A 20,180-nucleotide genomic window follows, 5' to 3' on the forward strand; every position below is an offset into this window, starting at 1 on the left:
CAATCACACACACTGCCGCCTTGCCGCCGCGCCGGCGCCAAACACCAACCGCCCGCCAGCTACCACCGCCACCACCACAACAACGACACACACACAAGTGCGCGCTGAAGATGGCTGAAGCAATTCTGTTTGCAACTTTGGAAGGAAATCTCCCTCTCGAAGAAGTATTGACATGGATTTCAGACGAAACTGTAAGCAAAAATCGTGGTTTTTGTTTATTATTACAACGTTAGTGTTGTCAAAGCTGTACGTGCATGTTTGCTTTGTAGTTTTGCAGCTGATGAGGTTATGCTGCCCAGTGTTTTCGTGACATGTTGAGTGTGTTGTTGACGTCTCGCACTGTTTTCAATGTTTCCTTTTGTAGATAGTACGGTGCATTTTCTCTACATAAATTTAAAATTATGTCGTCGATTTGAAATTTGTACATAGCCCTGTCACATACATCTACGTAATGTGATGAGGCCTCTTACCTTCACTTCCTGTATTTATTTATTTATTTTAATTATTTTTGTTCATACTGTAGTGCGGGCCATCACTTCAAGAAAATCTAACATGCAGTCGTGGGGATTTTGTCCTGTGCATTTTGAATTATCTTCGTGAGTCAACTGAAAGGTAAAGATTTTGTATTTAGTTGAGCTAAATGGGCTGCATCCATTAAGCGTATAAAACTTTATCAACTTATTTTTCAGAGCATGGCAACAATCAGCAACTTTTCAAAGTCCCATTAAATCTGTCAAAAATTCAACTAAAATTCACAATCTGAACAGACAAACTTCACCTCAGAAGAGTGTTGAAAAAAAGTTTGCCCGTCGAGTTGAACTTTTTCCAACAGGGGCTTCTTCATCTAAGCCCTTGGACCAAGACAGATATCTCTCCACAAGCAAAACAGAAGCTGACTTCAATAATGACAACTCATTTGCCAATCAGACCCGCTCACCCGTAGTGCATTCTCCAAGTCCATACAGAGAAGCACTTGGCAAGTATTCGGTTAACAGCAAAATGAAAGATGAAGAAAACCCATTTTTTTCTTCCGAAGTGAACTGCTTGGCCACATCATCACCTTTGTCTCTTAGTGTTACCTCTGAAGTTTCTTCTCAGCACACCCCCATCAATAGACGTGTCCAGAGTTTCAAATCAAATGAGAGATGCTCACCTCCAGTTGGTGTCAATTCACCAGATTCTGGCTTTAAGACTCCTACTCGTGGAAATGCCATGTGCTTGGGAGATTTCCTCATTAAGGGAGGAAAATCCCAACAGTCAAAGAAACGTTTTTCAACAAGTCCAACAAATAGTCCTGCTATATCTCAAAACAGTACACCTGTTGATCATCAAACTAGCCAGTCATACAAAAGGAAACACAAGCGCCGCATCAATCCAACCAAAGTGTCTCTAGAGAGCTCCTCCTTCTCTTCACAGAATGGTAATATCATTTTTTACAAGTCTACATCTAAAAGTTAATGTGTTATTTTTTTTCTAAGGTCTCTTTTTATTATTTCTGAGCATAGGTTTCCAAGAATCAGAGGCCTTTGGATCTGCAAATCGACCTATACCAGATTCATCTCCATTCAAAACTGTTAGTATGGAGCCAATAAAAGCACCTCTGAGTTTTACTGAAGAACGCAACCTTCTCAAGCAAGAGAGGCTCAAGCTACAAAATCAAGGGGATAACACAGTGTCTGAAGCTGCAGCAGTTCACTGTGCTATGACCACCAAATCAGCCCTGCCAAAAATGATTGTGGCTGATCCACTAAAAGTTACCAACCCTGAAAAATTATTGAAACTTAGTGAATTGTATGGCTGTGTCCTGAATGCAAATCTAGTTCCAAATCTCATGAGTGAGTTATATTTTCTGATTTCTCTGTTATTAATCCGAAGCGATTTAAGTGAAGAAGAAAATGAAGATGTTATTTCTAATTTGGAAGATAAATTGAAAAATACTTCTCTTGATGAATTAGAAGGAAAGGCTTGTGATGGAATTAAAGCTGAGTCAACTGTAGATTTGAGCCCAGTGAGGTCTAGGAAGCACTCTGTGAAGAAAGCGAGCCATCAACAATATTTTTATTCTGTCCACAATTGTGTTTTCTTTGCTACAAATGTACTTTCTAAGCAAGTTGATGTGCTGGGGAACTTTGATCGCATCACACTAAAGCTCTTATTGGATAGTGAGCGTATTGCTGTATTCGCTCCCAACCTAAAGGAATATTTGTTATCCTTGTATGCTAACAGTGTGTCCACCACAAAAGGTTCTCAAGGAATGGTTCCAAACAAAGTGATTGTTAGTGGTAATGTTTCATTTCAGTCTGACACAGACAACAGCTCCAATTTTCCAACAGCTCAGTGCTTCAGCAACTTTCGGAAGTAAGTGCTTTCTTGTTTTAAAAATTCATTGTTGTTGTAACATTTACATTTTAAAAAAATGTAAGCCTAATTTCATTTTTTTTTTCAACTCTCTGTAGACAGCGTGATGGTTTTTATGAAATTTTACGTATTTGGGAGGCAAATCATCAAAAACCAGGTTGGAACTTTGCTGTTACTCTTGGGAGCAGAGTCCGGAGCTTATTACATTTATGTAGTGATCCCATCAATCTTATGCATTTTGCAAGATTATTTCGTCTACAACTTCTGTCAATTGTCAGTGGAACATCTAACTGTTTAGTAAGCACCTTGATTATGACTATTTTAGTGCATATATCTTTTTTATTTCTCTTTTTGTTACTTTTCTGACATGTAATTCACCATTTTTTTTTTTTATTTTTTTTTAAATTTTAAGGATGATGAGCCTGAGGATCTTGAATTCCTTGAGGGACTTCGTGGTATTGATCCAGACAAACTTAATCGCTTAAAAGATCGCTTAGTGACACCGTACAAAGCTGGAGGACCAAGACCAGATCCATCATTTCCTGGTTCTCAGGAATTTTACCGCGATTTTATTTTGTCTGCCTGGCACTTATCCTTCTTACAACACCTTCAAGATAGTCTTATTTCTCATCTCCTGGAATTGGATCAGACATCATTTTTGGCCTCAGACACAGAAGACTCTGGTATTACATTCAATTCATTCTCATTTTTTCTGTCATTATGGCAAATATTTAGCTTGTTAGTACAGAATTTTTTTTTTTTCAGAATTTACAGTGGACAGCACAACACGACAGAATTATCTGTCTTGTGTGGTGATGATGCGCCTGCTCGCCAAATTTTTGGGACTTGTAGTATTTTTACCATATAACAGAACAGATACTAATTTGCCACATAATATTCGGGATACTGAAGTTTCTGTGAGATCAAAGGTACATATGTTCAAAGATTTTGTTTTATAGCTACATTTTTCTTGAAATCCTAAGAGAACTCTTACCACCCTGACCCTCGGTTTCTGATTCTACTTAGGTCATGCCCCCATTGGACATCTTACGATGTGTTGTTGAAGCCCACAAAAACCATCGTCTGATTGTAACTGTTCCATGGGTTGTCAAATTTTTAGGAATGATGGACTCTGTTTCCTCTGCACTACCTGTATACCAAACAGTTATCCAACTTTTACTGCGATTATATATGGATTTGAGACAAGGAACCAGTCCTAGCCTTTTTAGAAGGAGTTTGATGCTTCCTTCAAAGACAGTGTTACTGTTGCGCCTTTCTTTGGGATGGCTCTTTGAAGCATCATTCATTCAAGAGACATTTTTCTATTCGTGGTGTTTCAATTTGGATGAAACTCTGATGTGTATGTAAATTATGTATTTCCTTTATTGTATTGTGTACCCTCAATTTACATTGAACACACTATTTTTCCAGTATCTCTAGATGCCGGAGGTACTCCAAGCTTCGATGCTTCACTTCCTGCCTTGGATTCAAGTGATGGACTTTCTGTGACATCCAGCACTGCTCCACCTGTCGATGCATTGAATTTAGTTGATTGCGATGTTCTGTATGCTCTCTGTCCTTTTCTAATGGAATTGAGGATTTTATTGGCGTCAACTCCATCTGAATGTGCCCCTGGAGGATCTGTCAGACACATTACTCCAGTGTCAGCTGGATCTTCAATGCTACCCTTTGCATCATCTGTCAAGCAATTAGAGGTACAACTGCTGTTCAGAACTTATTATCTTTTCAAGTTACCCCAACCCTAATCCTTTTGCTGATCCATTTCACAGCTTAAGCTAGAAGACAATTTCTTTCATGGACTCCCTGCTTCAGTACTTAGAACTGTTGAGTTTGTTGTTGAAAGAGTAACCTCAGCTTGTGTGAAACACATTTGCAATGTCTGGCTTCCTACACTCAAACAACGAGGTGTTCTTCAGCTGCAAGAGAAAATTAAATCCTATCAGACAGAGATTGGTTTGGTAAAAGACCCATCAGTGATACAGAGTGAACTGAAAAAGGAAATAAATCTAATAGTAGATCAGGTGTCTGTTGGTTTAAAAGCCAAGTGTCGCACTGGTGTGCCAGAATTTTGCTTGGCAAAGTGCAAAGGTGCCTTATTTGCACTTCTCTCAGAAGAATCTTTAAGTGTTGCTGTTTGTGAAATGTGTGTTAAAATTGCATCTAGGATGAGTGAGGAGCGTGTTATTTCTTGGATGCAAAGCCATGCAACTCTTAGTAAGTGTGTTACCAGTACTGTACCTTCCTCTATTTATTAAATGAAGTGTGGGAACCTAACTGTTTCTCTTGTCACATCCAGCCATTTATAGTAAAGACCTGCAGTCTGAAACAGAGAAAGCTATTAAAAATCGAGAGCGGTGTGAAGTTTCTACAAGCACGGCCAAAACATCTCATATAGCTCCAGGAGCCAGTGCTTCATGGAAGCATGATGACTCTGCACCTAGCCCATTTGCTGTTCTTCAGAGCCTAAAGGTTGGCAGGTTGACATTTCTTTCTTTTCTTTCCACTTTCTTTTCAGTTCAGTACTCTCACCTCTTATTGCAGGTTATGGTGTGTGACATATTGAATGGACAAGACATCTCCAGAGACATTGTGGATGATATCCTGAACCAGATGGAACAGTGTGTGACCAAAAGACAAGATGTTGTGCCAGCTGCTGAAAGAATACTTGCCCTTCTTTCAGTTGATTTAATTATTTCACTTGGTAAGTTCTTTCTCATAAATAAGTAAGCTTTGTGTCATAAAACTTCAAGATTCAGGGAATCTTATCTGATCCTTTTTACCTATTCCCCCATTCTTTTTAGTCTGTCACAATCCTCGCATAGTGGATTCCCATCTTTTGTCGCGTATGGTCAGCTTATGGAAGCTGGATGCACTAAGACCGGTTGAAGATGGGCTTGCACGCTTGGTGTGCCCTCGAAACATGCTCTTGCTGGCGCAATCAACTCATCAGACTCGCCTTGTATGGGAAAAACTGGCGGATGTTGTAGCTGCTGTCTTAAAAGCAAAATTGGTCACACCTGAGTTACTTGAAAATCAGTGTCTTGCAATTATGCAACAAGAGTGGCCTCAGGTATGTTTTAACACTATCAACTGATGTGGTCATTTTTTTTATATCTCTGATTACTGTTCTGATAATAGACCATCTTCCTGATCCTTGGTTTCAGAACATACTCCGCTGCTTTGCCATGTGTATGAATGAGGTTGTTCGTCAGTACCAGAAACAAAAAGATGTCGATTATAAGTTTGTCCTCCTTTTAGAATGGCTTGCTGAAACAATGGCTCAGATTGATTACTTTCCTCACTTATAAGCAAGCCTAGAGAAGCATGACATGCCACATTTCTTGGTGCACTTGTTATCCAGTCTGTGATTTTGTAATTTTATACTTCTCTGTGTACATATGTTATTTATGACTTTATGAATGTCTCATAGTTTTATTACTGCAATATTTTATGTGTCAAATTGGTTGTTATTGTACGTAACTTGAAATGCATGTATTTATGTTATCAAAAATAACATCTGGTTCAGTAATTTTATGTCATTTTAGAATAATTTTGACAATTTTTATGTATTTTTATTATTGTTTTAGAAATTTTCACTGAAATCTTGATAGTATGTACATGAAAAGTTGTATGCAAATTCTTATTTCTATTGAAATAAAAGCAATTTTTCACTGAAATCTTGACAGCATGTGCATGAAACATAGTATGCAAAGTCTTATCTTATCTCTATTGAAATAAGAGCATACACTATCTGACAATGTCTTTGGTGCAGAGCTTGTTTCAACAGTCAAAGTATCTAAATGTTACATGAGCACTGTTCAAGTGAAAGGGAAGAACATGTTCACATTTTAGCTGGGAACAAACAGTTGTGAGACAGTAGTCAAATAATTACCTGACAAGTGTATTTATCACAACTTTTTGGTTGCCAAACCACAAAACCTCTCAATGCAAAATACTACAGATTCTCAGTAACTCTAGCTCTTGGGTCACAAGGACTTACACAAAATGAAAGAGCCAGGTCTGATAAAATTCATATGGCAAGGGCCCTATAAATTCCCCACAAAAAATTATCACAAAGAAAGAAATGTTAAGTAAAAATGAAATAACCCAGGTAGTGAAAGACACAATCACATACAGAACGAAAAACAACAGACTTATAAGAAATATAAACCTCACCAAAAAAATTATATTTTTAAGAATACCCAGCGTCTGTTACATATTAACAAAATTGTGATAATTGCCTCAAACTAGAGATGCAGACTTCACAAATAATGATAATTAAAACAGTCTTGGACTATTTTTTTTCCCCAATTTCTTTTGCATTATTATGCTAGCACAGGGTACAGTATCACATGTTTGCTTTGAGAGAAAACCTTCCACAGTCCGTAGCTTAATCTTTGGGATACAAGTTCTTGAGCCAATCCTGAGCTATATACTGACCACCATCATAGACAGCAAAATAATTTTCTAACATTGCGTGTTGTACCTAGAAAGACACAATGAATTAATAATTTCCTTAAATCACAGGGGTAAGTATCACAGTGGCTTATAAATATTTAAGCCTCACCTCTGTATTTGGCATAAGCTCCAATTCTTGTTGAACAACATAAGTAGCTTCAGGTGACATTGTTGATGTCGATATTGGGTCTCTCTCATCAACTAACACAGCGTAGTGTGGCCAGCTGCGAAGTGCCTTTAAATTGAAATGAAACAATTATGAAACAATTCTTTTGTTTCAATTGCTTTTATAATTGAAGGAAACAAATCTGTAGGCTCACCTGCAGGTCCCCATATTCACGCACAAGCCAGGTTTCTGAAGCCTGTCAAAAATTATTAATAAAATTAATGATAATCTAATAATGAAATACTGTTTGATAAAGGTCTCAGAAGCATCATCAACTTACTCTAGCTTTCAAATCCCAACCAATAATGACCCCTGTATATCCTTCTGATCGATGCTTTACAACCTGGCCCACACGAAATTGGATGTGTGATGGCCGCTTCCATCTTACACTTAAGGAACTAGAAAAATAACCACGTTCCTGTCTAAAGCGTAATACTTCATAAGCAGGGGACTCATTTTCCCCTATAGTTCCATAAAATGTGTTAAGGGATGAATCTGGTAGAACTCCTGCAGAAAATGAAAGAAAAAGGGTCAGTAAAAATGAGCTGACTTCTGAAAATATTAAACTAGAGCAAGGCTATATAAATAACCTCTTAAAAGAAACTGCACAGAATCAAATGCAGCTTTTGCCCAAGACTCAGAGGATAGCCAGTTATCTCTCAAATATTGAAAATCTGTAGCCATAATCCTTCCTAGCGTTGACGACTCTTCTAGTTCCATGTTTTGGGACAGCAAGTACTGCAGCGGGACGCATGCCAGTAGCAGAGCGACCTGCACTGCCTCGCGATATGTAAGGGGCATAACTGCATTCACTCAATCCATGTCATCACCAAAGTTGACTAATACTATCGTAGGTTAGGAGGCCCGCCACATAGCCTCCCTTTAGTCGATTGACTTGGCAGAGCGTTTAAAGCACACAAAAACACAGATCAATAAGAGAGTCAGGTCAAAAATGAATAGATGGGTAGAAAAGTAGGTTGAGATCTTGTTGGTTTACGAAATAACTCAGAAATTATTGGGCCTTTGACTTTTCTGATGGGGGGCTTGCAAAATCACAACAACGTCTGCTACTAGTCTGCTAGCAGCCAAGAAATGCATTGCCACTCGTAGTATCAAAACAAAAGCAAAAATATCTGTTTGACACAATAGTTCTGAGAGAAGTATTTATCAAAAGTTACTCCAAAAGAACGAAATATTTTTAAGGGCACCGATCACTCTCCAGCATAAACTGTAAACTTACGAATGCAAGAACGACGATTTTTCATGCAGGTGGTGGTTAAAGTGGGGAGTTGAGGCGCGGACCATACAAAAGTAAAACTTTCAAACTCGACTCATAACGCCATTTCTCAACGCTCGGTTATATCCTCATAATTCTAGGAGATACACAGTAGGGCAGGCAATCGAAATAAAAATACTCACAATGCTATAGAAAATAATCCCCAAAATAACAGGTCTTTTGCAAAGAGAAACGGGGTTTGTGAAACTCCCATGAATGCGAGTCCAGTAGCCAGCCCGCCCAGGTAAAAGCAAAACAAAACGAACCGCGAGTCAACTGTTTCAGCGCAAATATCTCGCTGGTCCTATTAAGCGGGGAAGGCCCCATGCGAGGCCCCATGTCGGCCGCGTGCTTGCAGGGAAGTGCGTCGCAGTAGTGCCAACCCCGCGGGGCACGGCGTGGCACGCCACCCCACGCCGCGCCACGGGGACCGACGGGGACGGGGGGATCTAGGGGGATCACTGGATCACTGCGGCCAGCCTGGTGTTGATGGACCCTTCCGCCGCGCGCTGCGCGCTGTGCGGTGCCCCTAGCCGCTAGGCCCCTGCCCTAGGCCCCTAGGCCCCTAGCCCGCCTCAATTGAGCAATTGTGGCGGTGTCGCCGGCCGGCTCGGTGTCCGCTGGTGTCCACCAGCCGGCCCGCCCCTGGACCCCCTGGACCCCGTGGACTCCCTGGAAGGATGGCGAACCCGTGCGGGGCTCCTGGAAACGCGGCCCCGCCTCAGCACACAAGTTTACTGGAGCATAATCAGTGCACTGGGATGAAGCAGCCGGCGGCGGCAGCGAAGGCCCGCCGCGGCTGCACTGCAGATTGATTCCGAGAGTCGTTTTCGCTGCTCCGTCTCGTCCCCCATGAGTGCGAGAGAGACAGAGCGACCAAAACGACTCTTGGAATCAGTCTAGTGGGAGAGGGGGCGGGGACGCGGCGAGTCGAACAATTCGGCGGAGAGCGGAAGGGTCCTGTGCAAGTGATGAGCTCCTTGACGTCCTTGACGTGCAGTGGCGGCGACAACACGACAACGGCCAACGGAAGGGGCGGGCAGGGCAGAGTGTCCGTCTCTCCGAGGAGTCCTCGACCGTCCTCGGCGCGACGGGTTCGACCCCCGACTCCTCCCTCCTCCGCCCCCGCCCGCCGTCTTTCCCGCCTAAAGATTCGACGAGACGTCGCTCGCCAACCAGTTAATCATGGCCCACTTGGAGGCGGCAGCGAGGCGGGCGAGGCGAGCGAGACGGGACGGGCAGCGAGGGGCTGGCTGCACCGCACTGCATGGTCCTCTCGGACATCATTACGAGTGGCGTGGCGGGCGAGACGACGCGCTGCCCCGCGGGATGGATGCATCCTTCATCCTTCCGCCGGCAAATGCGTGCACCAAGTTTCACATCTCGAGCGCTGAAAAAAAAAACAGCAACCTTTTACTTTTTCCCACTAGTTCCATACGAATGAGAAAAGGTGGCCGCGAGAATGGCGGCAGAAAAATGGGGCGGCATGCGTGCGTGGGTGGCGACATGGTGGCGGCGGGGTGCGCGTGACGGTTCGTAGTTGAAGGGGTGTGGGTGCGAGGTGTGGGGCAGACATCAGACGCGTGTGTACGAACCCCGCCGAGTCAGAGGGGCTGGGGAGTGAAGCCCGCCAACACGCACTTTCTCAGGCGTTCCACAAAAAAGCGCATACTTGTTCGGAGAGAAATTCGCCGCCATTCCTCTGACGTTCAGCGTCCCTCACTGTCAGCGGCGTTCGACCTTGCGTTCGACAGTGCTATTTGGACCTGCCGCCGAATGCAGTGGCGGGTTGAATAAAGAATTGCTTTCGCACACTTCTGTGGATGTTTTCTCTTTTGGAAAAGGATGTTCGGGCGTTCGCAACGGCGGCGAAGTGGGCTGTCATCGGAAGGGAAGTCCCTGTCCGTGGCGCGGCGGGCACCAGGCCGTCCAGGCCGGCCGTCGCCGTGGCTCCGAATCCAGTGGGGAGGGCGGCATGGCGCGGGGTGGCGCGGGGCGGTGCGGGGTGGTGCGGGGCCTCGACGCGGGCCGCGTGGTGCGTGGAGCGGCAGAGTCTCGCACCGCCCGCACCGCGCAGCACAGACACAGAGGCGGCCGCGGTGTCACTGATCGGACGGCGCCGCTTGCACCGCTTGGCCGCTTGGCCGCGCGACGGCGGCGACCTGCGTGCAGCGAGTACCGCGCCGTGCTGCGCCGTGCCCCGCACTGTCATGACACCGACACCGGGTGCACCAGCCCGCCAACACCACCAGCCCGGCACCGCGGGACCTGCAGCGGGACACTCTTCGCCTGCTTCGTGGGCTTAGAGGCTCCCGCGCGGCCCGCCGCTGCGCGCGCTGCGCCCGGGATCACGACGACCCGCGGACGACGGCGTCCTCACCCCCAGGAAGAGGAAGCCCGCCGGCCGCAGCACCGCGAGGGTGAGTGTTGCGCCATGTGCGACGAAGCGGTATTCGGCGAAATCAGGACACTGAAGTCGCGGCTGTCGGCTTGACGGCCTCCTGTCGGTGAGCGAGCGCGGCAAGCCGCGGCCCCCAGCCCGGCCGGCGGGGAGCTCAATGGATTGTTAAATCGATGGCCTCCCCGTGGCGCGGCAAGCGCAGCGCGCACCGCGTCCGCCCCAGTGTGCACCGGTGCAGTGCGGCGTCGAAGTTGAAGTAACACATGAAGTCAGAGAGAAATGAAACAATTTGGCGATGTGCAGTCCGGTTCTAATTGGTGGCGGTGCGGAAGCATGGCGGAAGCACGACCCGGTGCACACGGCGACGCGGCGCGACGCGGCGCCGCTGCGGAGGGAGGGCACAGCGGCACGGTCCATGACGCACTATCACGCACCGGCGGCGTGGGACACTCAGCATCCGAGTTGTTTCACCGAGCCAGGGGTCTTTTGCCCTTTGCGAACCGTGCCCTCGAAGCTCGGCCAGTGGTCGAAGCCCATTAGTTTCGTCACTTTATTTTTCCGTGTTTTCTGGCTTCTGCTGTTGACTTTACTCCGAGGCGCTCGCACTCGCGCTCCTGTGCTATTTCTATCTCCAGGCGGCCAGTTTGTTGGACTCTGGCAATCATAGGAATCATAGGCACCCCTCCCGTGCGACGGCGATGACACACATCCTGGGTGGGGCAGAGGGAAGGGCAGGCAAAGCCTGGTTGATATGGAGCTGCCCCTCCCCCTTCCCCTCCGCGTCCTTCCTGCCCAATCCCTTCCTCCATGGCAGGAGAGCAACGGCCGGCATGTCGCGAAGCCCGAACGAGCGGCCAACGAGGCCCCGCTCTCACATCGCCGTCCTGGCCGTCATCGCCGTCCTCGCCGTCCTGGCCGTCGAGTGCGGCGGCCGACGGCGGCGTGGCGTGTTAGGCCGTCTGCGCGGCGTGCGTGCGCATGGCCATCAAGGGGCGCACGGACGCTCGCCGGGATGATGAGATGCACGATGCTGGTCTTGATGGCGGGGCGGGGGCGGGGGTCTGCACGCCGTGCACGGTCGTTGACACCACAGGCGACGCGCTGGCCGCGGTGGAGGCTGGGCCGCTGGGCCGCGCGGCATGCGGCGACGTGTCACCAGGTGGGGGCGGTGGCCCTGGGGCTGCGGGGGCTGTTGAGGGGGCTGGCCAGGGCGCAGCGACTCAGCAGACACGACGCCAGTTCGACCCCCGCCATCTCCCCGACGCCACCCTGCTCGTCATCGGCCAGCGCCGCCGCCCCCATGGCCGCCCCCATGGCCTCCGCCTTGCCGTCGGCTGCCGTAAGGAGCTCCTCGCCGCCGCCTTGGAGCCCGCCGAGGCCTTCGTGGCTGCACTGCAACAGGCGTGGCAGTTTAGCCGCACTCGAAAACTAGTAAGAAGGAAAAAGAGGGGCCGGGCGGGTTTGAACCTGGGCCCCGGCGGGAGCGGTCCTCCGCGCGGCCCGCATCCTGCTGCTGGATCCGGCGTCGCCGCCGCTGCCCCCGCCGGAGCCGCCGCGACCCCTGGTCCTGGCGGACGCGCCCGCCTGGCCCCCCAGGCCGGCCTCGTCCGCGGCGTCCGTGTCCGTCGTCGTGAGCACGAAGCGGATGCGACGCCGGGCTGGCCGCGGAACGGGAGGCGGCGGTGGCAGGGCGGGGTCGCGCTGGGGGTGCTGCGTGGAGCTGCTCTCCTCAGACACCGTGGAGGTCTTCTTGAGGCTGGATCGGAGCTGCTCGGAACATCCAGCTACAGACGCGTGCTGCGGAAAGGAGCGGTCAGATTGCCGGTGTAGCGGGTGGACCTCGCGAGGCACGGGGTCTAGCGCCTCGCGCACCTTGGCGGCCTGCTGCAGCGACAAGCTCGACAGCGGGCCGAACACCCTTCCGCGCTGAGGCGAGTGCTCGGGGGTGGGCGACCAGGGCCGCGAGGGTCTAGATGCACTTGATGTACTGGGCGCCGAGCCGGCCGGGCCGTCCGGAGGGGCTGCCTCCGCCACCCTACGGGATGCGAGAATGCGAGACGGCATTCCAAATGATTTGTGTGGATTGGCTTCCACTGTCCACCCTCAGGCTTCTCTCCACCTGCTCGGCCGGTTTGTCCTGGCGGGGCTGCGCGGTCTGCGGGAGCGTCCCCGACGTCGCGGTTCGCCCGAGGAGGATTGGGGACGGCTGGGGGATGGCGACGCCGAGGACTCCCTGCTCGCACCGCCCGCGTCGGGTGACCGCGGCGAGCGCCGCGACCGGGACCGCGTCGTCGCCTTCTCCTTCTCGGCGGCGTCCTGGGAGGCGCGGGGCCCCGGCGTGGCGCGCCTCCCGCGGACTTTGGACCCTTTCGACGGCCCCACCATGTCCTGCGCAGTACTGCAGCTTTAGCAGTGGTGGAGGTTCTTCGACGACACAGGTGCCAACTGCAACTCCCAGAGCCCGGCACTTACAATCTCGCTCGCAGATGGAGATACCTCAGGCAGCGCACTGATGTCCGGTGGAGTGCAGCGGTGGCAATTTTGCGTTTAGAAGCGTTTTTCGGAGGTTTGCAACGCTCGAAGCCATGGACACGCGAACAACTCCTCTCGCATTGTCGCCAACTGCACCACCGCACGCCGCCATGCTCCGACTCGATGAATCGAACGGGGAGATTTTGTTTGGATTGGTACCCCTGCAGCGATTTTGAATTTGGTCGCAGGTGTTCCGCGATGGCTGTGATAGCCAGGATGGCCGCCCCCAGGATGCCCCTGATCGGCGCGCTCGCCGCGCCCCTGCTCCTGGCGCTGCTGCTGAGGCCCGCCCCCTGCCACGCGGTGCCCCTCGAGGAGAGCAACGACACGGGCTACGGGCCGTGCTGGAAGCAGGAGACGTGAGTGGAGTGTCAGGCAGCGCCCACAACCATTCTGAGTGCAACCTTTCCATTTCGCTCACGCGTTTTCATTGACAGGTACAACGCGACGGTGGAGATGATGGTGACCGTGCAGGTCAACAAGACCAGGTACGACTGGTGCCTGGGGGGCTTCATGCGCTGCCAGGTGTACAAGATGGAGAACGTGGACCGGCTGCAGAATGTGGTGAGCACTGCGTCTTTTCGCACTGTCCCGCCGGCACGGCAGCGATTCTTTACTGTCTTCACCACACGCCCTAATCACCCTTCGTCCGTTGCCGGTGTTGCAGACCCAGGTCCACACGCGCAACGTAGAAACTTGCTGCCCCGGCACCGAGCCCACCAGGCCGGCAGTGCCCGGCAAGAACGTGTCGCTGCACTGCGTGCCCATCCGGCCGCCGTCCACCAGCACGACCACCACCACCGTGGCGGCCACCCTGCCCACCACGACCACCACGACCACCACGCAGCGGCCCACGACCAGGCCGACGATACCTCCGCCCACCAGGCCCAGGCCCACCACCGCCAGGACCACGCCGTCGACCACCACGACGACGACAACGACCACCACAACCACTGAGGCGCCTACCGTTCGAGCGACGTTTACGCAGCCTCGTGAAAGTGAGTCTTCCACAGCTTAGCAGAAAGTGCCTTCATGAAAATTTGCACCGCTCTCCCTCGCCGACCTCCATGTTCCTGTTCCAGCTTGCCGGCTAGGGCTTTGGGGCAGAGGCTGCCCGAACGAGTGCAACTGCGGCGCGGGCTGGCCGTGCGACCAAGACACGGGCGCGTGCCCGCCCGGCGCCCCCGGCCCCACCTACCCCTCCTCTCCTCCCACCACCCCTTACACCACGCCAACCACGCCGCGCGACGCCACCGTAAGTACCGCCCCTCCGGCCCCGACCCAACCACCCCAACGTGCGACCGTGGCCGTGAAAACAGCAGACACTAGCGCCCCTCCTCGACCCGCCTCCCGGACCACCCCCCGGACCACCCCCGAGGAAGCGGCGGCCTCCACGCCGTACCCTTACTCCCACGCGTACTCGCGGCCAGCCATGGGCATGACCAAGGCGACCACCACGGCGCACGTGCACTTCGAGGAGTCCAACAAGGTGCCCGACCAGGACAAGAACGCCGCCAAGAAGATGGACATGGCTCTGGACAAGAGCGTCGTCGTGGAGGACGTGGCCACCAGGACGTTCAAAGAGGGTGTGCATAATGCACCCTGGCCCAAGGCCACGTTCACAGCCACCCCGCCGCACAACGTCATCGAGGGCGGCAGTCCGCCACCATCCCCAGCCACCACGACACACGCGGCGCCGTTCAGGCCAAGCCAGCCGAGCAGCACGACGGAGGTCGCTTACGAGTTGAGGCCAGACGTGTTCTCGCACGGCACCGAGCCCAGCGCGCGGCTCAGGGAGGCGCACGGCTTCACGCCGGTCGTCGTCTCGGTCCCGGACTTCGCGGACGTGACGGACGCAAGCGACGCGCCACCGACGACGCTGCCCTCGTGGCGGTTCGTGGACAAGCGGCTGACGACCACGCGAGAACCGCTACCCCCGACGCCGCCTCCAACCCTACCTCCAACGCAAGCCAAAACGCAGCGTCCCTCACCACCTCCGACGCAGCCCCCGACGCTTCCTCCCACCCAACCCCCGACGTTACCCCCCTCTCCACCCACGCAACGCATAACGCACCCACCAACGCTTCCCCCGACCCAACCCCCGACCCAACCCTCGACCCGTCCTGCCATTCCACCCACAACGCCAGCTACTACCCAACAACCTCCTCGACCCCCGACGCAGCCCCCAACGCAGCCACCTACAAGGCGCTCGACACAGCCACCAACGCAACCACCTACTCGGCCTCCAGTACCCCCAATACAACTAAAGGCGCTTCCTTCGACTGAGCCTCCTGCGCAACCCCGTCCTGTACCGTCCACGCAACCAGCAACGCAGGTTCCGACATTACCACCACAAACGCAACCGCCAACTCCTCCGCCTACACAGCCCTCGACACCAATCCGCACACCACCACCAACACAGCCCCAAACCACATCGCCCACTCCACTACTCACACATCCGACCACGCAAGTTCCCACAGAACGCACCATGCCCCCTACAACACAGCCTCCTACTCCTCCTCCCACGGAACCTCCTACGCCGCCCCCTACACAGCCCCCCACGGTACCTCCTGCACAACGCCCTACACCACCTCCCACAACACCACCGACTCATCTCCGCACGGCACCTCCGACGGCACCTCCGACGCCAGCTCCAACTGAACCCGCAACTCAACAAAGTACACAACCGCCCACGCGAGCCTCGACGCAATCTCCCACCCAACCCCCGACATTGCGACATACGCCTACGCAACCGCCGACAGAACCGCCGACTGAAAGGCCTACTCAACCACCCGCCACAAAAGCCCCTACCGAATCGCCGACACAACGACGCACTCAACCTACTCAACCACCGACGCAGCCAACGACGCAAACAACTACTCAACCCACGACAACACGACGAACTCAACCACCCACACAACCTCCCACTCAACCACCCACTCAACCACCCACTCAACCACCCACTCAACCACCCACTCAACCACCACTACCCAACCCCCCACTCAACCACCCACTCAACCGCCTACCCAACCCCCCACTCAACCTCCCACTCAACCTCCCACTCAACCTCCCACTAAACCCCCCACTCAACCGCCCACTCAACCACCAACTCGACCCCCCACGCAACCTCCCACGCCACCCCCGACGCAGCTGAGGACAGCGCCCCCGACCCGACCGGCGACGCGGCCCACGACTCGACCCACTCCGAGGCCCACCGCCAGGCCGACGACGCGCGCCCCGCGGCCAACGCAGCCGCCAGCGAGAACGCCGCCGAGCGTGCTGCGGACGCACGAGAGCAGCCGGAACATCGGCACCAGGAGAAGAAAGCCCGCCGAGGACTACTATGACGACGACGACGAGGACGACGAAGACGACGAGGGGGACGATGATGACGACGAGGACGACGACGAGGACGACGAGGACGACAGTGGGGAGGGTGACTACTAGGAGGAAGACTGTCCGTGATGTGAATGCTAGTCCAGCCGCCGGGGCGGCGACGCGAAGTGAAGTGAAAGACGCTCTGCTCAGTGCCGCTCCGCGCTCGCTGCCGCCCGCGACGGCCACCGTTCGTACCTTGCTGTGTTCTTATCGTTACCCAGGGACCCTGGAACAGCCAGACCCTTCCCAAAAACCTGTGTACAGTACATTCATCCATTAATTTGTTGTTAAGCCATTATTTAATGTGAGGTTGTAATACTTTTTTCACGCGAAAAATAAACAGTGGAAACGTATAGTGACTGTCTGCTCGTGTGGCTGCTGCAGACCTTACCAAACCCAACGCCCATGTCTGGAGGCCGCGCGCCGCCCTCGCCTCCCCCACCCATGCATCGCCACTCATGCACCCCGACAATGTTGATTCATTATGCTGTTTTCATGTGCGCTTAGGAACCGAAACTCGCGCCGCCGGGGCGGCGGCGGCAGGGCAGCTTCGCGGGAAAGTTCCGGCGGGCCTGCCGCCGCACTGCCGCGCCGCAATGTTTTCATTCTCTCTAAGTTTCAAGACACGTGGCGTTGGGGTTGGTTGTGGTCAGTGTTCCCTCTCCCTCCTCGACTCACTCGGAACAGGAAACACCACAGAACAAAACACACTCACGCTTTCAAAAAGCTAGTCCAAACTAAAAGTGGCCGCCGTGGAGAGGTAAGCACCGCCAACCGCAGAGCTGCGGAGTGACTCGGGCCATGTTGTTGTTGTTTTTGTCTTTGTTTAGTGAAGCGGCAGGGAGTGAGGCTGTGTGGCGTTGCAGGTGGCGGTGGTGGCCGGCCCAGGGGCGGGCCCCGGCGGGGGGATGCGGGAGGCTGACGACGTGCCGCTGCACATCGCGCTGGCCCTGCTGTGCGTCGTGCTGCTCACCATCGCCGCGGCCGCCGTCAACCGCCGCCGCATCGCCAAGTTCATGAACTCCGGCGACGACGGCAAGTAGCTTCTGGTGGCGTTCGTGTCCGCCGGGCCGATTCCGAGCACTGCTTTTGTCACTGTCTTTCTCGCTCTGGCATCCTTGCGGACCACGCCACGAGTGCGAGAGGGACAGAGCGACGTGAGCAGGGCTCGGCGTCAGCCTGCTGAGAATGCCGTGTCTGCAGGCTGGGACTCGGACAACGCGGTGCGCTGCACGGTGACCGGCGAGGACGCGAGGGCGATGGGAGCCACGCCTCTGGGTGAGTAGGCCAGGCCCGGTCCGTGGCCGCGCGCGCACGGCCTACACGGACAGGTTTGTTTAATTTGAAAAGTGTGGGCAGCAGGTTTGATGTGGGGCGAGTACGACACGCCGCCGTCCCCGGTGGCGGTGGGCACGGTCGGCGCGGAGGTGCGGGACCCCCTGGCCGAGCAGCTGGCGGCGCAGAGCGGCGACGCCGAGCACATCTACCAGGAGATCCGGCCGCACAGCCACCAGAACGGCGGCCCCGTCGGCCCCGTGTCCATGCGGGGGCTGCGCACGTCGTCCGACGCCTTCCAGTGACCGCGGCCAGGCCCGGCCCCGCCCGGCCCCACCCGGCCCGCGGACGCGCAGTCCAAGTCCAAGCCAAAGACGCTGACTGATAACCAAGACTACGATGCCTTTGTGTTCAAGTGCCATGGGATCACCACCACGTCATGAGACTTTTACCGGCGCGGTGGTGCAACACACGTATACGGATTGTGGTGCAAAAGTACTATCGATGGCAAAAAAGCGGCTGACTCCCGCGTTGAGCAGCGACGATTTACTTGTGTTGTTTTTTTTGCCGTTGGTAGTACTTTCTTAAAGATTAGAGCGTGCATCATCACTGCCAAAGACTCTACCGCGCGTCACTGCCATGCGACTAACGGTTTTTAGGAAGTAAGCCTCACCACCTAATCTAGACTTTAAGACGTCTCACCGCCATTTTTGTACATAAAATGTCTATTTAGAATACAATAAACTTTTAAAACGGAAGTGCTGCTGCTCCTTGTTTCATCGCCAACCTCGGCCGCCCCGCACTCCATAAATAAACTCACTCAGGTCACTTCAGGGTTGATTTTTATTGCAAAAAGAAAAGGGAAAGTGGAACCGCGTGCCGCCATCATCGCGGTCCTCATCCTCAGCCTCACCGCGGGGCACTCCAGCAACTCCTCGGGCACTCCAGCCACGCCGCGGACACAGCGCGCTCCTCGGCGCCTAGCGCCTCCTGCGGCTGCGGGAGCGGCTGCGGCGGCGACTCCTGCTGCGGCGGCGACGCATGCGCCTGCGGCGACGCCGTCCTCGCCGCGCCTCCGTCATGTCGCTGCCGGACGTCACCATGAGTACCGAGTCGAGAGTCGTTGTCGCGCTCATGAGGCTCTCCGTAAGATTGCGAGAGAGACAGAGCGACTGAATCGCGCGGCAGAGTCGGCGGCTCGGCAACCCCTACCGTACCTGCTCTGCTTGATCCGGTCCAGCTCCTCGCGGGACTTGATGGCCTGCGCGATGTAGGGCTGCCGCTCCTCCATGGACATGACCCTCCAGCGCGCGCCCAGCTCGCGGGCCAGCTCGGAGGCCGGCCGCCCGGCGCCGGAACCCGCGCCCATGCGCGCGCGCTCCGACTTGACGAAGTTCATGTAGGGGTTCACGCTGCCGTACTTGCTGGTCCTGTTGCAGGACAACGGGGAGGTGTTCTAGTGCGGGCAGGGTAATCAACGTTCAGTCGGTTTTGAATCAAGTGAAACAACCCAAGACGAGTAAAGTCCTCGACGGCTACCCCTCTCTGCTGGGAATACTTTGAATGCTGGAGGCTTTGACGCGGCTGCTTTTCCACTGAGCTACGAGAAAGGCGGCCCGAGGGGCGAGGCGGGGCGAGGACACACCTGGCCTTGCGGCGCGCGGGGGACGGCGAGGCGGCCGCGCTGCTGGAGCGGCTGGAGGGCGAGGGCGAGCAGCTGCCCATCTCCTGGGGCTGGCTCAGGCTGCGGCTCCTGCTGCGACTGCGGCGCCTGCTGCGACTGCGACGCCTGCGGCTGCGGCTGCGGCGCCGGCGTCGCCTGCGCCTGGCCTCCATGATGCCGGGCGTGGCCGCGGCGGCCTGCGCGGCCTTGCGGCGGGGCGGCATCGCCGAGGGTGGCGGGGTGCTGGGGGTGCTGGGGGTGTTGGGGGAGCTGGGGCGGCCCGACTGTCCCGGGTGAGGCTGAGGCGGTGAGTGAGGCCGGCCGGCCGGTCACTTGGAGACACGCTTACAATGGCACTGTGGCCGCGGGGCTCGGCGGGGCCCAGCGGGGACCGCGCCAACAATACCGAGCCCTGTCCCAGCCGACACCGGCGCCCCGGTGGTGCAGCTCTCTCCGTGCTCTCTCTCTCGGTCTGTCTTTGCCGCCACGCACAGTGTAATGCAGCTTCCCCTCCCCTCACACACACATACACACGCGCGCGACTGCTGGAGCGTTTGATGCAGGCGCTGACTGGCGGCTTATCGCTATTCGCCCACTCCCACTATACTCGCCCACAAGGCCGCCAATATGGCCCAGCACACACGCACAAGCG

The 20,180-nt window shown here is 54.0% G+C and overlaps 4 protein-coding genes across 4 annotated transcripts; 2 read left to right on the top strand and 2 right to left on the bottom strand.

Annotated features, from left to right (window-relative positions):
- Window positions 1-110: 110 nt before the first annotated feature.
- LOC117649109 (codanin-1) lies at window positions 111-6,048 on the top strand. The gene is made up of 14 exons (XM_034391558.1): window positions 111-191; window positions 524-612; window positions 690-1,420; window positions 1,506-2,358; window positions 2,457-2,655; window positions 2,771-3,041; window positions 3,124-3,287; window positions 3,385-3,718; window positions 3,790-4,073; window positions 4,149-4,593; window positions 4,676-4,848; window positions 4,921-5,080; window positions 5,181-5,449; window positions 5,544-6,048. The coding sequence occupies exons 1-14, from the start codon at window positions 111-113 to the stop codon at window positions 5,685-5,687; spliced, it is 4,197 nt and encodes a 1,398-aa protein (XP_034247449.1). The 3' UTR covers window positions 5,688-6,048.
- A 210-nt stretch (window positions 6,049-6,258) lies between these two features.
- Window positions 6,259-8,147, bottom strand: LOC117649111. Its single transcript, XM_034391562.1, has 5 exons — window positions 7,594-8,147; window positions 7,284-7,510; window positions 7,158-7,199; window positions 6,947-7,072; window positions 6,259-6,865 (listed from the first exon to the last, which is right to left on the bottom strand). Exons 1-5 carry the CDS (start codon window positions 7,802-7,804, stop codon window positions 6,770-6,772), a joined length of 702 nt encoding a protein of 233 aa, XP_034247453.1. The 5' UTR covers window positions 7,805-8,147; the 3' UTR covers window positions 6,259-6,769.
- A 2,514-nt stretch (window positions 8,148-10,661) lies between these two features.
- Window positions 10,662-16,945, top strand: LOC117649749 (extensin-like). Its single transcript, XM_034392771.1, is given in 6 exon segments — window positions 10,662-10,699; window positions 13,401-13,571; window positions 13,650-13,776; window positions 13,880-14,210; window positions 14,295-16,198; window positions 16,201-16,945. Coding segments are annotated over 5 exon segments (2,982 nt in total). The 5' UTR covers window positions 10,662-10,699; window positions 13,401-13,410; the 3' UTR covers window positions 16,660-16,945.
- A 1,900-nt stretch (window positions 16,946-18,845) lies between these two features.
- On the bottom strand, window positions 18,846-19,545 carry LOC117649609 (FACT complex subunit SSRP1-like). The gene is made up of 3 exons (XM_034392504.1): window positions 19,511-19,545; window positions 19,083-19,295; window positions 18,846-18,951 (listed from the first exon to the last, which is right to left on the bottom strand). The coding sequence occupies exons 2-3, from the start codon at window positions 19,262-19,264 to the stop codon at window positions 18,846-18,848; spliced, it is 288 nt and encodes a 95-aa protein (XP_034248395.1). The 5' UTR covers window positions 19,265-19,295; window positions 19,511-19,545.
- Between the last annotated feature and the right edge of the window lie 635 nt (window positions 19,546-20,180).

The sequence above is a fragment of the Thrips palmi genome, unplaced genomic scaffold (assembly GCF_012932325.1).
Source record: "Thrips palmi isolate BJ-2018 unplaced genomic scaffold, TpBJ-2018v1 HiC_scaffold_4, whole genome shotgun sequence".
Taxonomy (NCBI): domain Eukaryota; kingdom Metazoa; phylum Arthropoda; class Insecta; order Thysanoptera; family Thripidae; genus Thrips; species Thrips palmi.